Source organism: Miniopterus schreibersii, assembly GCF_964146895.1.
Source record: "Miniopterus schreibersii genome assembly, chromosome: 13".
Taxonomy (NCBI): domain Eukaryota; kingdom Metazoa; phylum Chordata; class Mammalia; order Chiroptera; family Miniopteridae; genus Miniopterus; species Miniopterus schreibersii.
The window spans coordinates 33,169,089-33,184,996 of NC_138113.1; the positions used below are offsets into that span (position 1 = coordinate 33,169,089).

At 33.8% G+C, this 15,908-nt stretch overlaps 1 protein-coding gene across 4 annotated transcripts in view; it reads right to left on the reverse strand.

The window, feature by feature from the left end:
• Positions 1-15,908, reverse strand: part of USP34 (ubiquitin specific peptidase 34) — a 184,342-nt gene that overhangs the window by 140,072 nt on the left and 28,362 nt on the right. For all 4 annotated transcript variants that reach the window (XM_081155772.1, XM_081155773.1, XM_081155774.1 and 1 more), the window contains exons 3-6: positions 11,813-12,221; positions 4,336-4,386; positions 4,002-4,151; positions 1,722-1,789 (exon numbers count right to left, since the gene is read on the reverse strand). In XM_081155772.1, the coding sequence (XP_081011898.1) occupies positions 1,722-1,789; positions 4,002-4,151; positions 4,336-4,386; positions 11,813-12,221 (678 nt within the window). The remainder of the gene's footprint in view (positions 1-1,721; positions 1,790-4,001; positions 4,152-4,335; positions 4,387-11,812; positions 12,222-15,908) is intronic.

The window sequence follows — 15,908 nt, forward strand, 5'->3', positions numbered from 1 at the left end:
TTATTGGTTCTAATAGTTTTTTGGTGATCTTTAGGATTTTCTATAAAAAAAAAAAATCATCATCATGTCGCCTAGCCAGTGATTGAGCATCAACCTATGATCCAGGTCACAGTTCAATTCCCAGTCAGGGCACATGCCCAGGTTGTAAATTCAATCCCCTGCAGGGGGCATGCAGGAGGCAGCCAATCAATGACTGACTCATCACTGAAGTTTCTATCTCTCCCTCTTCCTTCCTCTCTCTGAAATCAATAGACATATTTTTTTTTTAAAAATCATGTCATCTGCAAAAATTAACACTTCTACTTCTTCATTACCAATTTGGATGCCTTTTATTTCTTTCTCTTGCCTGACTGCTCTGGCTAGGACTTCCAGTACTATGCTGAATAAAAGTGGTGAGAGTGGACATCTGTTTCGTTCAAAGTGATCTTTTTAAAAGCCAGCCTGTCTCATCTGCTTTAAAACCCTTCAAGAGATTCCCATTGCTAAAATTAAATCCAAACTCCTTACAATGGCTTGAAGGTCCCTCAATAATTTGACCCTGCTTATCCAACCTCAAATCATAATTTTGCTCCCTTATTCACTATGCTCTACACAGTCTGCTTCTAGTTTCTTTAATGTCATATTCTTTCCAATTTCAAAGCCTACACCTTTACGTTCCTCCTACCTGAAATATGCTAATTATCATCTGATTAGCTGATTCATGTTCTTCAGATGTCACTTTTAAGATAGGCTTCATGCCTGGTGTGGTTCAGTGGTTAGAGCGTCTGCCGGGCAACCAAAGGGTTGTGGGTTCAATTCCCGGTCAAGGGCATGTACCTGGCTTGCAGGTTTGAACCCCAGACCCGGTCAGGGTGCGTGTAGGAGGCAATCAATCTATATCACTTCGATTGATATCTCTCTCCCCCCCTTCTCCTCCTCTGCTCCCTTTCTCCCTTCCACTCTCTCTAAAATAATCAATGGGAAAAGATCCTTGGGTGAGGCTTAACACAAAAAAAAGAAAAGAAAAGGCCTCATATTCTCTCTCCGTCATGTTACCTTACTAGCATAACATTCATCACTGCCTGTTTCTTTTCCTGACACTTTGTAGGACGGCTCAAACAGTAATGAAAAATTAGTAAGCACTCAAATATTTGCAAATGAGAAATAATATAAAGAACTTACAATTACTACCAAAAAATACAATCTTTGAACAGTTCATTCTCTAACTCTAATCAATACAATTCTTCTCTATCCTCTTCATAGGTTTCCTTCCTAGGCTGAGACTTACAAAACTCAACTGTCACCTTCTCCACGAGGCTTTCTCTATTCCCATATTTAAAATTGTGACCCACCCTCTAGAACTTTCAATTCACCTTTACTGCTATTTTTCTCTGTAATACTAATCACTGGCTGATGAACTATGTCATTTACTTATTCATTTTGTACAAAGTTGCACAAAAGGAGAAATATTTTCTTCTGTTATATCAGGGTGCTTAGAACACTATACTTAGTATATATTCATTGACTGAATATAGTGGAATACCACGTAACCATTGGTAATCTCTTTAATTCTTTTTATATACTCATGTAATAAAAAAAGGTCGACAAAAATGGTTTAAAAGCAAACATTAAATATAGACCAACATATGCATAAAAAATACTATACACCAAACTGTGAATTAAAATTTTCTCTAGAGAATGTGAAAACAAGGGACTGTAAAACAATATAATTATAAACATACCTGATAACATAGGTCCTAAAAGGGATAATGTGCTGCATGACAGCAGGAATATGTAGCCATATTCTAATCTATAAAGAAACATGAAGATGACATTAATGCATAATGAATATGTGAATACATGTCTTTCACTTTAATTAAAAACAAGATCTATTAGTATTTTGCTGCCTCTAAAATTACACACATTTTCTTTATTTTGGAAAGGATAAACTAAGAAATAAAATTATGCACATATCAAGTAATTAATTTAACCTATGTACATTTTATATATATGTGCACACACACATAAAATCAATCTGAAGAATACTGGCTTCTTGCTGAAAATGGAGAACCACCTATCCAAGTAATATGGTAACAACCCAAATACTACAGCACTAAACTAGTTTTTGAATAAGCCATCTTAGTTTTTAATAAACCATTTCATCATTCTTTCTAAGAAATAAAAAAATTAAATTAAAAAATAAAAAATATCAAATTACCTCTGATTTCTAATTACTTCAATATCCATTTAAAACAAATATGTTTTAACTCTGGCCGGTGTGGCTCAGTTGTTTGGAACATTGTCCCACACACCAAAGGTGGCGGGTTTGATTCCTGGTCAGGGCACATACCCAGGTTGCGGGTATGACCCCCAGTGGGGCACCTGCGGGAGGCAACCGATGGCTGTTTCTCCCTTACATCGATGTTTCTCTCTCTCTCTCTATGATCAATAATAAAAAAGATATATCTATTTTATAGAGTCGCACATTGATTTCACTATCAACAACTACTTATGAATTAAGCTCTTACTGTAAATGCTCCAACCTAAGTTATAAAATGTTTCCTTTTTTGTGCACAATATTCTACCCCATTTCTAAATCTAATATGCTTACATTATAGTAGTTTTATTCTCATAGATAGTGTTTTCAACCTGTCAGAAACCAAGAAATTTGGGGAATAAAAACAGTCTTGATACAAATAATATATTTTAAATATGGAACCCTGGAGGTCCAGATACTCAATAAATTTACGTAAAGCCAGTGCCCTGTCCAGTATACTACTTCATTACAAAGAGAATATCATTGTTAACAATGTAACAAAGTATTTTAAGTATTTCACATTAGTTAGTATTTAAGGTAATTTAGTTAACACAAGAATTCAGGCTTTGGTAATGTTAGATTTAAATTTTGTTACACCAATTTTTAAAATGACAACCAAAATAGGTTATTAAAGGCTGAATTTTAATATACAGGCAATAAAAAGTATTTATTTCTGCTTCCATACTTATTGTGCTTCACAGCAACTGACATTCACAACATACAAAAGAATTATCTTTACAAAGGCAAATGAAATGTTAGGTCTTTACTTGCAATATAGAGGGAAGTCAAGTTAGTACCCCAGGCTAACCATCATTTAAGTGACCAAAAACTCTAAGAAGCCAAAAATTTTCCAGTTAAAAAAAAAAATTCCCAGGCAAGAAAGGTTAAAATCAATTTTTGTACACAGCTACCTATCTTATATTTCAAATAACAGGTAAATAGCTAAATTTACCTATTTAACTTAAATTTGCTAATTTATACAAATTCAATTTTATTATAATAAAGATTTTAAGAACACTTTAAAGATATAATCAAGTAAGGTGAGGTCATACTGGATTAGGGTAGACTGTAGTTCAATGACTGGTGTTCTTACAAGAGAGAAATTTGGATGCAGAGACACAGACACAAGAAAGAGAAGAGACAAGGCACAGACAAAAGAAAGCCATGTGAACATGGAGGCACAGATTGGAATGATGCATCTATATATAAGCTAAGGACCATCAAGGATTGTCAACAACGACCGGATGCTGGGATACAAGACCAAATCAATTCCTCTTAAGAACCTACAAAAAAGGAACCAACCTGCTGACAGCTAATTTCTGACTTCTAGTTTCCAGAATCGGGAAAGAATAAATGTCTGTTGTTGTAAGTCACCCAGTTTGTGGTACTTTATTATGGCTGCCATAAGACTGAAACAGTATTATTCACCAAAAAAGAACTTTCTGGATTTTAATGAATTTTTTTTAAATGCTGGTTATTTATTAGTATAAGAAGGTAGTATACACATAAAATACTGAAATAAAAGAGTTCTTGACATTTTCTAAAAAAAACTTTAAGAAGGTTTCTGTACTCAACTTTTTCAAAATATAAACAAAAAAAAAATTATTGTACATGCAAATCACTCAAAACATGCCTTTTCTGGAGGTGAAGTTCATTAAAATACTAGACATTGTTCCCAAGGTTAAAACCAATTCCAAATACTTACGTTAGATACAACTGTAATAAATGCATGTGCTATAAGAAATGGCAAAGTTTCAGGAGTTCCATATTCAAAGCAATCCTTCATGAGAGAAAGGCCATTTTTCCCACAAAACAAACATACATAACGAAGCAAATGCAATGGTACTTCTACATCCTGAGGGAAAAAAGAAAATTTATTATTTTAAAACTAAATCAGGAAAATTTTTACTTTATTTACCAATACTGGAAAGATACTGATCAGACATAAAAACAAACTCAAAAGACATATATGTAAAAAAAAAAAAAAAAAACCATAAAATTTTCCATAAACCTGGGAATGAATAAGGGCCAAAACTTACATTCATATCACAGAATGCCCCTAATATGTTGCTTTCTTGGGTTGATATATCCTGAGTAAAAAAAAAAAAGTAAATACAATTAGGTCAAGCTACTTAACGACAACCATTAAAAAATACAATTTTCTAAAAATTGATTTTATAAAAATTCAAATTTTGCAATTGCTTCTCAAAATGAACAGTGGTATTCCTAACTGAAGCTAATATGATTTAGCTAAAGTATATGTTAAGTCTTCTCCAAAGAAATCTTCCTATACTATGTAATACACATTTTTTTTTTTTTTTTGCCTTCTTAAACAAAAATCATTCCTTAAAGAATTAGAGTAATTCACCCTAGCCAGTTTGGCTCAGTATAGAGCATCGGCCCATGGACTGAAGGGTCCCGGGTTCGATTCCAGCCAAGGGCATGAACCTCGGTTACAGGCCCAGCCTGTTGGGCATGTGTGGGAGGCAACCAATCGATGTCTCTCTCTCACATCAACGTTTTTCTCTCTCACTCTCTCCCTTCCACTCTCTCTGAAAAAATATCCTCGGGTGAGGGTTTAAAAAAAAAAATTTTTTTTTTAGTAACTCTTATAAAAATACTGAGCTTAAATGGTTTTGAAACTGTGCTTTGGAATTCTCTAGAGGTATACTCAAGAAGTTTCACAATGTGCTTTCCATACATAAAATTTAAACTCCTAAAAGCACACTCATCCATTGTTGGTGAGCATATAAGCTGGTATGGCCTTGTTGGAGGAAAATTTAGAATATTCATCAGCATTTAAAATGCACATTCCCTTTGATCAAGGAGTTCATCTTCTGGTTCAATTATCCTAAACAACTAAAAAAAGGTTTTGGAAAATGTATGTAATAATCAGGCTCACTGAAATTATTCGTAACATCTCAAAATTAGAAACAACTTGAATATCAATAGGATGGCTAAATAAATGACGGCCTAACCATCCAGAATTTTAAGCATCCTTCAAAAATAGTAAGGTGAGCCCTGACTGGAATGGCTCAGTTGGTTGGAGCATCATCCCACACACTGAAAGACACCGGGTTCAATCCCCAGTAGGGACACATATGAAATGCAACTAATGGAAGTATATCTCTCACATTGATGTTTCTCTCTCGCTCTTCCTCTCTACTCTAAAGTCAATAAAAAACATATCCTCGGGTGAGGATTAGAAAAATAATAAGATGAAATGGCATGAGGGATCTTTTTTGAAATGATGGAAATGTTCTAAAATTGTAATGTAATGGTTACACAGCTCTTTAAATTTACTAGAATGATTAAATTATACATTTTAAGCAAATAATCTTTATGGTAAGTTATACCTTTAAAAGCTGTTAATAAAGTGAATAAATATGTACAAACATAGACAATAACATTACATTTAAAAAAATAAATTTATGAATTTGATCTGACTATATTTGATTATCTAGAATTATCTGAACTAATTTCATAACTGATTTTTGACAGGATGGAGAAAGAGGAAAGGTTTAGGCTTTTTAAATCTGTATTTTGTATATTCTATATTTCTTGGTCACAATGAAAATGTTACCTTTATAAAAGAGAAAGCAAGATACTCTCATCTGAAAAAAGCTGCCAAAGGAACCTACTCATTCGTTACTATTACCTGTTTTATATATTTAAGTTTCCCTGCTGAAATAGTTTCAAAACAACTCAGAGCATCATATAAAACTAAAAAAATTTCAAAATTACCAAAAACTGTCCTAAGAGAGGTCAGAACACTTGTCAAATAAGTGTACTAAAACACCTAAATCTATTCCCAACCCTCTACAACCAGGGCTCCAGTTAAAGCTTTAACTTATTTTTATCAAACCTTTCATCTTCAAAAGGTCCAAAATATAAGAACTGCTGTGGTATTATAAGATGCAGATTAATGAACCTGTGAACCATGCTGAAAATATTAGCTAGGAGTCCGGATTTCTAGTGCTAACTTGGACACAGCTAGAAAAATCTTAACAGAATTCTATTTTTTTTTTAAATATATCTTTAGTGATTTCAGAGAGAGGAAGAAAGAGGGAGAGAGACAGAAACATCAATGATGAGAGAATCATTGACCTGCATGCCCCCTGCAGGGGATTGAACTTACAACCCAGGCATGTGCCCTGACTGGGAATAGAACCATTATCCCCTGGATCATAGGCTGATGCTCAACTACTGAGCCACACCAGCCGGGCAGAATTCTATTCTGATACACAAAATGTTACATCTATTTTGGTTACTCAAAAGAACTGTTTTACCATTTTATACTTCTACTCTGGATACATGAAGACAAAAATCCTAAGTGTTATTATAATCATATTCTAAGCAGCATATACAGTTAAAATAAATCTATAAGTAACAACACTAGGAAGTCTTGCTAAAAGCTAAATCAATGTAACTTTTCTTTTAAAAGTTCTAATTTTAGATGACCCTGAAAAGGCCTTAAGAAACCTATCAGGAATTTTTTAAGTTTTTGTTCTTTCCCAAAATTTCACATTTACTTAATAAGATGATGCCATTCTATTTCTAGATATAAACAGAAATTCATCTATTTTTTTTAAAGAAAAAACAGAAATAAATGAATAACTAGAAAGTAATTTTAAATCTAATTAAGCAAGTGCTATTTCATCCATGATCAACCATAAAGAACTGAAGGCCTATAGATTAGAAGTAAAATTTTTGCTTAAAAATAAGTCATTGGTGTTGGAACTACATAGTAGTGATAGTTGCAAATACACTAAATTGTATACTTTAAAAGGATGAATTAAAAATACGTAACATTTAAAATTTTTATGAGTGAATTAAAAAAGTGAGAAGAGGCAAGAAAAACAAGTCTACATTCAGAAATTTTGAAAATAAAACAATATATAATCTTCCTGATCATATTATATATACTTTTAACAGAAATACAGTGGTTTCCCTCCTTTCTACAATTTTTATATTCTTTTTCGCTCTACTTAGAAATAACACTAGGGCAATCCCTTATTTCATAGAATTACATATAATTATTCAGAATTAGTAGAAGTATGTAACTTGTCACCCAAAAAAACTTTTAACCAGAATATTACTTATTTCCAATTACTACATCTTTATTTTATTTTACTATATCTTTATTGATTTCAGAGAGAGGAAAGGGGGAGAGAGAGAGAAACATCAATGGTGAGAGAGTCATTGATGGGCTGCCTCCTGCATGCCCCCTACTGGGGATCGAGCACGAAATCCTGGCATATGCCCTGACCAGGAACTGAACCATGATATCCTGGATCATATGTCTATGCTCAACCACTGCGCCATGCCAGCCAGGCTACATCTTTAATTATCAATTTCAACAGGAGGAAAAGAATGGAGAGAATGGAGGGGGAAGAGAGGCTCCAAGTTCCCGCCCATCCTATTCACTAGAGGTAATGGATACAATACTAAAAATAATTACTAATAGAATATCTACAGCACCTTGACTTACAAAAGAAAATAATATTATTTAAAACTAGTATTGCCCTGGCCAGGTAGCTCAGTTGGTTAGAGCATCATCCCAATATGCCAAGGTTTCTGGTTCGATCCCTGGGTAGAACACATACAGGAATCAACCAATGAATGCATAAATCAGTATCTCTATCAATAAATTTTAAAAATCTCTATACAAAAATATAGTAAGCTCTACTGCATCGCAAAACAAGCATTGGTTTTCTTAAGATATCTCTATTTATGTATATATAGACACACACATATAATTTTATACACATGTGCAACCAAGGTTTTGCTATTAAGACCCTTTAAAACAGCTGACTCTTAACATATTTAATTATATAGCCAACAGGACAGAAACTAGAAATTCTAGAATATTTGTAACAAATCTTTAGTAATATATTGGAATCTTGGGAAACAATTACTATGAACAGATTAAAGAAGCGCACATAAATTCTGTATAAGGCGATTAGAATTCCGTATAATACAAGAATATAAGAATACAGAATTCTATATAAGGAGATTCCTCTTTTAGTATGTCTAAGAATGTTTTTTATTAGAATTTTACCACAAACACCTCATGAACCATTGCTTTCAACCAGGCAGTCACAAGGAACAATCCTTAAGAACAATGAGGCACTTTATTCCAAAAGGGAAAATATAAGGGAGTGTGACTATGCCAACATTTAGAGATTACCATCTTTGAAAATCTTTTACTTTTTTTTTAAACTGACGAGCAAACTGATTTTAGGAACAAAACAGCAGATTTAGTATTGCTATAGTTCTATTAAGATATTTTTAACTGGGGGAATATTTCTAGGAAACACATGAATTTCATGTCTTATCTAGGTCCCTAACCAAAGTATTCTTAGCATCTTTCAATTATTAAGGCATTAATACACTATTCATATGGTGTTAAGATTAAATTTAGCAGATTTGCACAGATGGACCCTTTTTGTTGAAAAATGATTCTCAGATCACACCTTTTAGAATGTTTAATAAACACCTATGTCATGTAAACAATTCATTAAAAGATTTCTATGTGGGAAGATAATAGACTAAGAATTCTAGAAGATAGAGCACAATCTGATTCTTTTCCTTCTTAAATCACTTTATTCCATTAAAATACATACAAAACCAGAGGATAGCTATATAATAAAAAGTAGCAAAACCAAAATTTAAATAACGATACAGAGAAGTATTTGTATCTCTAACATATTAAGATCACATTCAAATTTCTAAGGAAAGCAACAAGATGCCAACAGTCAATTCCCAAAGGACAGCAAAAAAAGAGTTCATTTAAGAAGAAATGCAGCTCGGCCGGGCGTGGCTCAGCAGCTGAGCAACGACCTAGGATCCAGGAGATCGAGATTCAATTTCCAGTCAGGGCAGAGGGCACAAGCCCAGGTTGCGGAGTTGGTCCCCAGGTGGGTGCATGCAGGAGGCAGCCGATCAATGACGACTCTTTCATCATTGATGTTTCTCTCCCCCCACTTCCCTCTCTCTGAAATCAATAAAGATATAAAAAGAAAAAGAAAAAAGAAGAAATGATGCAGCCTTAGCAAGTTTGACTCAGTGGTTAGAGTGTCGGCCGGAGGACTGAAAGGTCCTAGGTTCCATTCTGGCCAAGGGCACATACCTCAGTTGCAGGCTCAATCCCTGGCCCAACCAGGCCGAGTGTGGGAGGAAACCAATGTCTCTCTCTCACATCGATGTTTCTCTCTCTCCCTCCCTTCCACTCTCTCTGAAATGCAATGGAAAAAATATCCTCAGGTGAAGATTAAGAAAAAGAAATGCAAGTAGTGAAGAAATACAGGGAACAAAGGTTTATCCTTATTTGTGATCAAAAACATAGAAATTACACTTAGTAAATTAGCTCCCCCCAAAAAATACTTAGCCAAAGAGCAAATAAAATTAATGAGACACAACTCCATTGTATAAAAAAATACTTACTGCAGCAGGATTTTTGCACATGCTTTTCCCTCTACTTCATTCATATGGCTCAACCTCTTAACTTCATTTAAGAATCCCCTTAAAACTTGCCTTCTCAGAAAGGCTTTCCCTGACATCCCTGCCCAAACAGCATACTTTTTCCTCCTCTTTTTCAATTTCCTCCAGAGTCCTATCACTATCTGATATTTCATTGTTTATTTACTGCCTATCTCCCTAAATAGAATAAAACCTTCATAAAGTCAAAATCCTCATCTACCTTTTTCACAACTTTGTCACTAGACATAAAACAATGGCTAGCAGACACTTAAATATTTGGTAAATCGATGAATGATTAAATAGTGAACAAAAATATACATTTTTAAAATATTTTCTTTATCAGTGTAATCATAAGGGAAAATTCAAAAGTAAAATCTATGCAATAAGATGTTTATTAGTTCATTAATTATCATAGCAAAAGAGTGGTATCCATCTAAACAACAGGGTTTTGGACATTAATCCATTTATTCAACAGATTTTTTTTTGAGTGCTCACTATGGAGCATAATCTGACTTAAAATATTCTTATGAAGAATTCATTCTAATAGGGAAAATACCCAACTCCTAGGCTATGTTTTTAAATAATCTCAATTCAATGTGAAAATATTTTCAAGAAAGAACCATTTTTTTCTAGATGAAGAAAGAAGTTTAAGGAAATCAGTATGAAGGTTACAGAACAAATAAGCTCAAGAAAATAGGTAACTTTTTTTTAAAGCATGTGGTAGATTTGTTAATGGCCCCAATTGTTCCCACGCTAGAATGCACAGACAATGAAATATACTAAATTTAAAATGAAACTTTCTCTCTCCTTCCATCCAGAGATGAAGTCTACCTCATACCCATTTTTACTTGGGCTGCCCTTGTAAACTGCTTCAAACAGCATAATGTGGCAATATTGATGCTGTGTGGTTTCAGAGACTAGAAGTTAAAAGGTCTACCAGCTTTTATTTTTTTCCCTTACTGGATCAATGCTAAGACTGCCATGTAAGGAAGCTAGTCTATCCTAATGGAGAATGAGAGGGAATATGGAGAAAATCTAAGGTACCCTAGACAACAGTCAGCACCAACTGTCAGACATGAAGTTGGACCTTCACACAATCAAAAGTAAATGCAGCTGCATAAATGAAGCAACACAAAACCAGCAAAGAAATTGCCAGGCCAACCCACATGAATAACAATAAATCACTATTGTTTTAAGCCACTAATATTATACATTGCCACATAACTGCCTCAATTCCCACTATGTTTAGAAAGAAGTACCATTATCTATTACAAATAAACCTAAGGTGGGTTACTAAACTCTTAGAAAGGCTTGTAAAATTATTATTCATAGAATGAGTCAAGCACCCTGACTTAGCAAAAGAAAATACTATTAAAACTAGTAGTTATTTTTTAAACAATCAGATACCATTTGTTTTTTAACTATATTTTTATTGATTTCAGAGAGAGAAAGGAAGAGGGAGAGAGAGAGAGAGAGAAAGATCAATGATGAGAGAGTCATTGATCGGCTGCCTCCTGCATGCCTCCTGCTGGGGATTGAGCCCACAACCCAGAGATATGCCCTGACCAGGAATCGAACTGAAATCTCCTAGAGCTTAGGTCGACGCTCAACCGCTGAGTCATGCCAGCCAGCCTAGTACTTTTTTTTTTTTTTTTAGCAGTTACGTTTTTGACGAAGGGAATTCCAAATTCTGTTACCTATGCCTCTAAGAATGAAATTCAAAATTCTAAGTTCTTCTTTTTCCTCAATCATTACCTTTTGAAAGACTAACAACAGAGCATAGATCTATATCAGCAAAATGTTTGAATCACTGACAAACAGTTCAATTTATAAATCCTTCCGTAATAGGACTATGCTGAGCAAATGTTCAACACAAGTTATTACAGGAATAGTAGAGAGAAAACTGGATTTTTATAATAATTTTTATAAAATTTTCAACCAATAATAACTGACTTTATATTTATTCATAAGTTAGAAACTGCCATGCCAACTATAACTTATTACTTAAAATCCACAATACCTATTGTTACATACCTCTATAGTAGGATGAGTATTATGCTTGTAAGCAGTATATAAGGGAAATTGAATTTGAAAAATTTTTGCCACACATAGTAAGAGTTTTTCCTTCTCATCTGTACTCCATAAACTAAAAGGATCAGAACTCTCCTCAGTCAGATTACAAATTCTTGTAGAGTTCGATTTTTTTTCTACTGATTTTTGTCTTTCTGTACTTCCTTCATTACACTCTCTTTCTATATTCAGTGGTTCTTCTGCTTGATTACTCTCATCTTGCCACGTGGAATCTATGTTAATAGTAGTACAATGTTTACAAAGCTGGTCCCGGAGCACTTGAACTTGGGCAATCACTAAGTTAATAAGTGCACACACTACTTGGTTAAAAATCTCCAGATGCTTATATTCCTTGAAGCAGCATAGACATTGCCTGTAAGAAAAAAAAAAAGAGAAAAAAAATAAATTAATACTTTCTAGAAAAGTAACAATTATACCTAGTAAGTAATATAAAGAAAATAAGCAAATACCAAAATACATTTTTTCCAAATGGTTTTTATTTCCCCCTTCCTGATGAAGTAAGTAGCACCATAACAACTTCTATGGATAGCATCACACCAAAAACTGGTACTGTAGTTGATAAAAAGTCACCATATTAGGTTGACAGCTATCATCTCAATTTTACATATTCGTTTATCTGCCCTTCTACACAAAGAACGATTTAAGAATAAGAATTGGGGCATATATCTTTGTTTCTCTAAGTACCAAGTACTCAATATATGTTTAGTAAATACCAGGAAATTGGCCATAATAAAATACCTTATTAATAAAGATGCTTATTTTACATAAGTGGTTTTGTGGTCAATGAAAAAAATCCACATTTTAAAATTAATAATTTGCCTGAAGTCTACTTAAAAGGGGCATTCCTACCCTGATTGGCAGATCAAGAGTTCAGGAACACCACTGTCGTGCATGCATGCGCACACACACAATCATATAAAATAAAAATAAATGTAAACAATAAGAGTCAGTAATTATTACATACAAATCTAATTTTCTTAGACAAGTTAGTAGCACAATGCCTACCATATTGTAAATAATCAAAGGGGTCTGGTGAGTCAATAAGTAAATGATACACAAATACCAGGTTATAATAATTGCATCCAATAATGAATGACAGTTAAGCAACTATTACTTACAATTTTCACCTAGTTATATTATCAAAACATCTATATTGTAGTCCAAATAGATCACCAACTCGTGTAGAAATCATCGCATTTCTCCTGGTGTGGCAGAGTTGAAGTATGGCCAAACACTCTTCCCTTTGACTGAAGGCCAATTTCCCTCCCCTTAATGTGGACCAGATTTAATGAATGGCTTCTAATGAAAAGAATGTGGCAGAAATGACAGTGTATGACATCTGAGACGAGGTCATAAAAGACATTGCCAGTTCTGCCTTGCTCCCTTTTGGATCATTCACTCTGATGGAAGCCAGCTATCGTGTTGTAAGACACTCAAGGAGTAAAGAGGTCCACATAAGAAAATACTGAGGTCTCACACTATCAACAAGCACCAACTTGCCAACCATGTAAGTGAGCCAACTTGGAATATCTTCCAGCCCCACACAAGGTACAGATGACTAACCTGACCAACATCTTGAGTGTAACCTTATGAGAAATTCAAGCCAGAACTGAACCACTCCCAAATTCCTATCCATACAAACTCTGAGAATAATAAATGTTTATTGTTGTCTTTAAGACACTACTTTTGGAGTAATCTCTTACACAGAAATACCTAAATGATGCATCGTGCCTGTTTTATCAGTAGCAAAATGAAAGGGATTTTACCTCTAAGGCCTCTAGTTTTAAAATTCTGTAATATTACAATTTATATAAGAAGAAAACTAAAGTTTCTCTAACGAATAGTTTCTTTCTTTAGGTTTAGGAAAACCAAGTTCAAAAAGAAGGATAATACCTTTGAATATCTTTCTTTTGTGAAAATGGACTCTGAACACTCCCTCCCACCAAAAAAAACCCCCTTGAAGTCAGATTTGGATTAAGAAAGCCAAAAAGCCAATCAAATTTACTTTAAAAATTCACCGTCAGGAAATAAGCATTAAACTGCTTGGTAACTGACTAGGAAATTAATCTTAAAAACAAAAATGATATATGAACAAAGTAATGGAAAGTTGGACCTAGGTCCTTATAGACCTAAAATATGTAAGTTCAAGGAGAGCTAAGAGTCTAAGATACACATAAACATCTCTAAAATTATCATATTACATAAATTATACATTTTACTCTATTACATTCAATTCTGAGTAGTCTAGGTATTTGAATTCTCAAAACAGCATAGCATTTCTCTATTTATCCATACCCACAATGGGAAACAGTGTTTGTTTCTAAATAAAAACATCACTTTCAGCCCAGCAGGTGCGGCTCAGTGGTTGAGTGTCTCCCCATGAACCAAGAGGTCACTGGTTCTGGTTTGATTCCCAGTCAGGGCACATGGCTGGGTTTTGGGCTCGATCCCCAGTAGGGGGCATGCAGAAGGCAGTTGATTGATTCTCTCATCAATGTTTCTCTCTACCCCTCTCCCTTCCTCTCTAAAAATTAATAAAAACGTGTATTTTTAAAAAGTAGATAAGTAGAAGACAACAAAGAGCCTTGACTGCCTAAGGAATATGAAATTTACAAGATATAAACCTAAGCTTGTTTTATAAGTGATGAACAATTTTTAAAAAACTAGCAACGCTTCCAACTTTTAAGGATTATGCCTTGTAGTTCCAACGCATTCGTCAAACATGATATTCCTTTCAGACCCTTATATGCTCTTATGCTTGTGATCTGCTCTTCCCATTCTCTGAATTAGTTTTCCTTTCATTCCTTTCCCAATTACAATATTAAAATGAAATAACGATAATCTGTTAAACCAACATACATAACTAACTTTCCTGATCTTACAGACAAGACAAAGGAGTGGCAGTTGTGTGACTGCTCTATAGCAATTTTAAAATGACATATAATATTTGATGACATGGAGAGATTGATCACAGTAGGCTGTACGTGAAAAATCATATTATCCAACAGACATGTAGTAAAATCAGTTTGTAAAATTTTAAACTGTACTGTTCACAATCTCATACCTAGGTTAGACACCAAAAAAAAAAAGCAATTTTTACTCTACATGGTGGTATACTTTTTTAAACTCCGATCCCCTGTATTTTCTCAAAGATTTTTACAAGTGTATCATTTAAAGAGGAGGAAAAATAATATAAAATATTAAAATGTTTGTAATGCTTATAAATTAAATTCTTATCAACATTGTTTTTAAGCTAACATTCTCTTTTACCTATATTCTAGTTAATACATTTAAAAAATGATTCTTAACCACTGATAATCTTATGGAAGCTGTTATCACTTTTCTCCCAGAAAACCTATAAAGAATATTTTGCATGAAATGTCATGGGTTCATTAGTGCATTAAGATGTATTTATAGACTTCCATGGTCATGGGCCCCCAAGTTAAATGGCTTTATGAGTAGCCATTTATCCACAATGTTAATATAGGCAACAATATTTTCTGATGCCCAAAAAAGAAACTGGGAGATATGGGTGAGAATAAGAGCAGAATAGAAAAAAATTTTTACTACAAAGCACTGTGATCCAATTGACTATTTTCACTTTTCTATCAGCATGGTACTTTTAAAAATATGTTTTTATTGATTTTTAGAGAAAGAGAAGAGGAAGGAAAAGAAAGAAAAATGTCTATCGGCTGTCTCCTAAATGCCCCTCCTGGGGATTTAGCCTGCAATCCAAGCATGTGCCCTGACTGGGAATAGAACCTGCGATCTCTTGGTGCATGGATTGATGCTCAACCACTTAGCAACACCGGCCAGGCATACTTTTTAGTACTTTTTACTACCAGCTAAAAACTTTTCATAACTTATCAACATGTGAATAGAATTAGAAATGTTACAAACTGTGTTTTCAGTTAAACTTTTCAAGCTTTAGCTTATGTACTTATGTACCCTTCAATATATATTTCATTTTCCAAAATAAATTTTAACAATTTTAATTAAAATAGGTGTTTGTTAAGTTTCAACAGATACTATGCTAAGC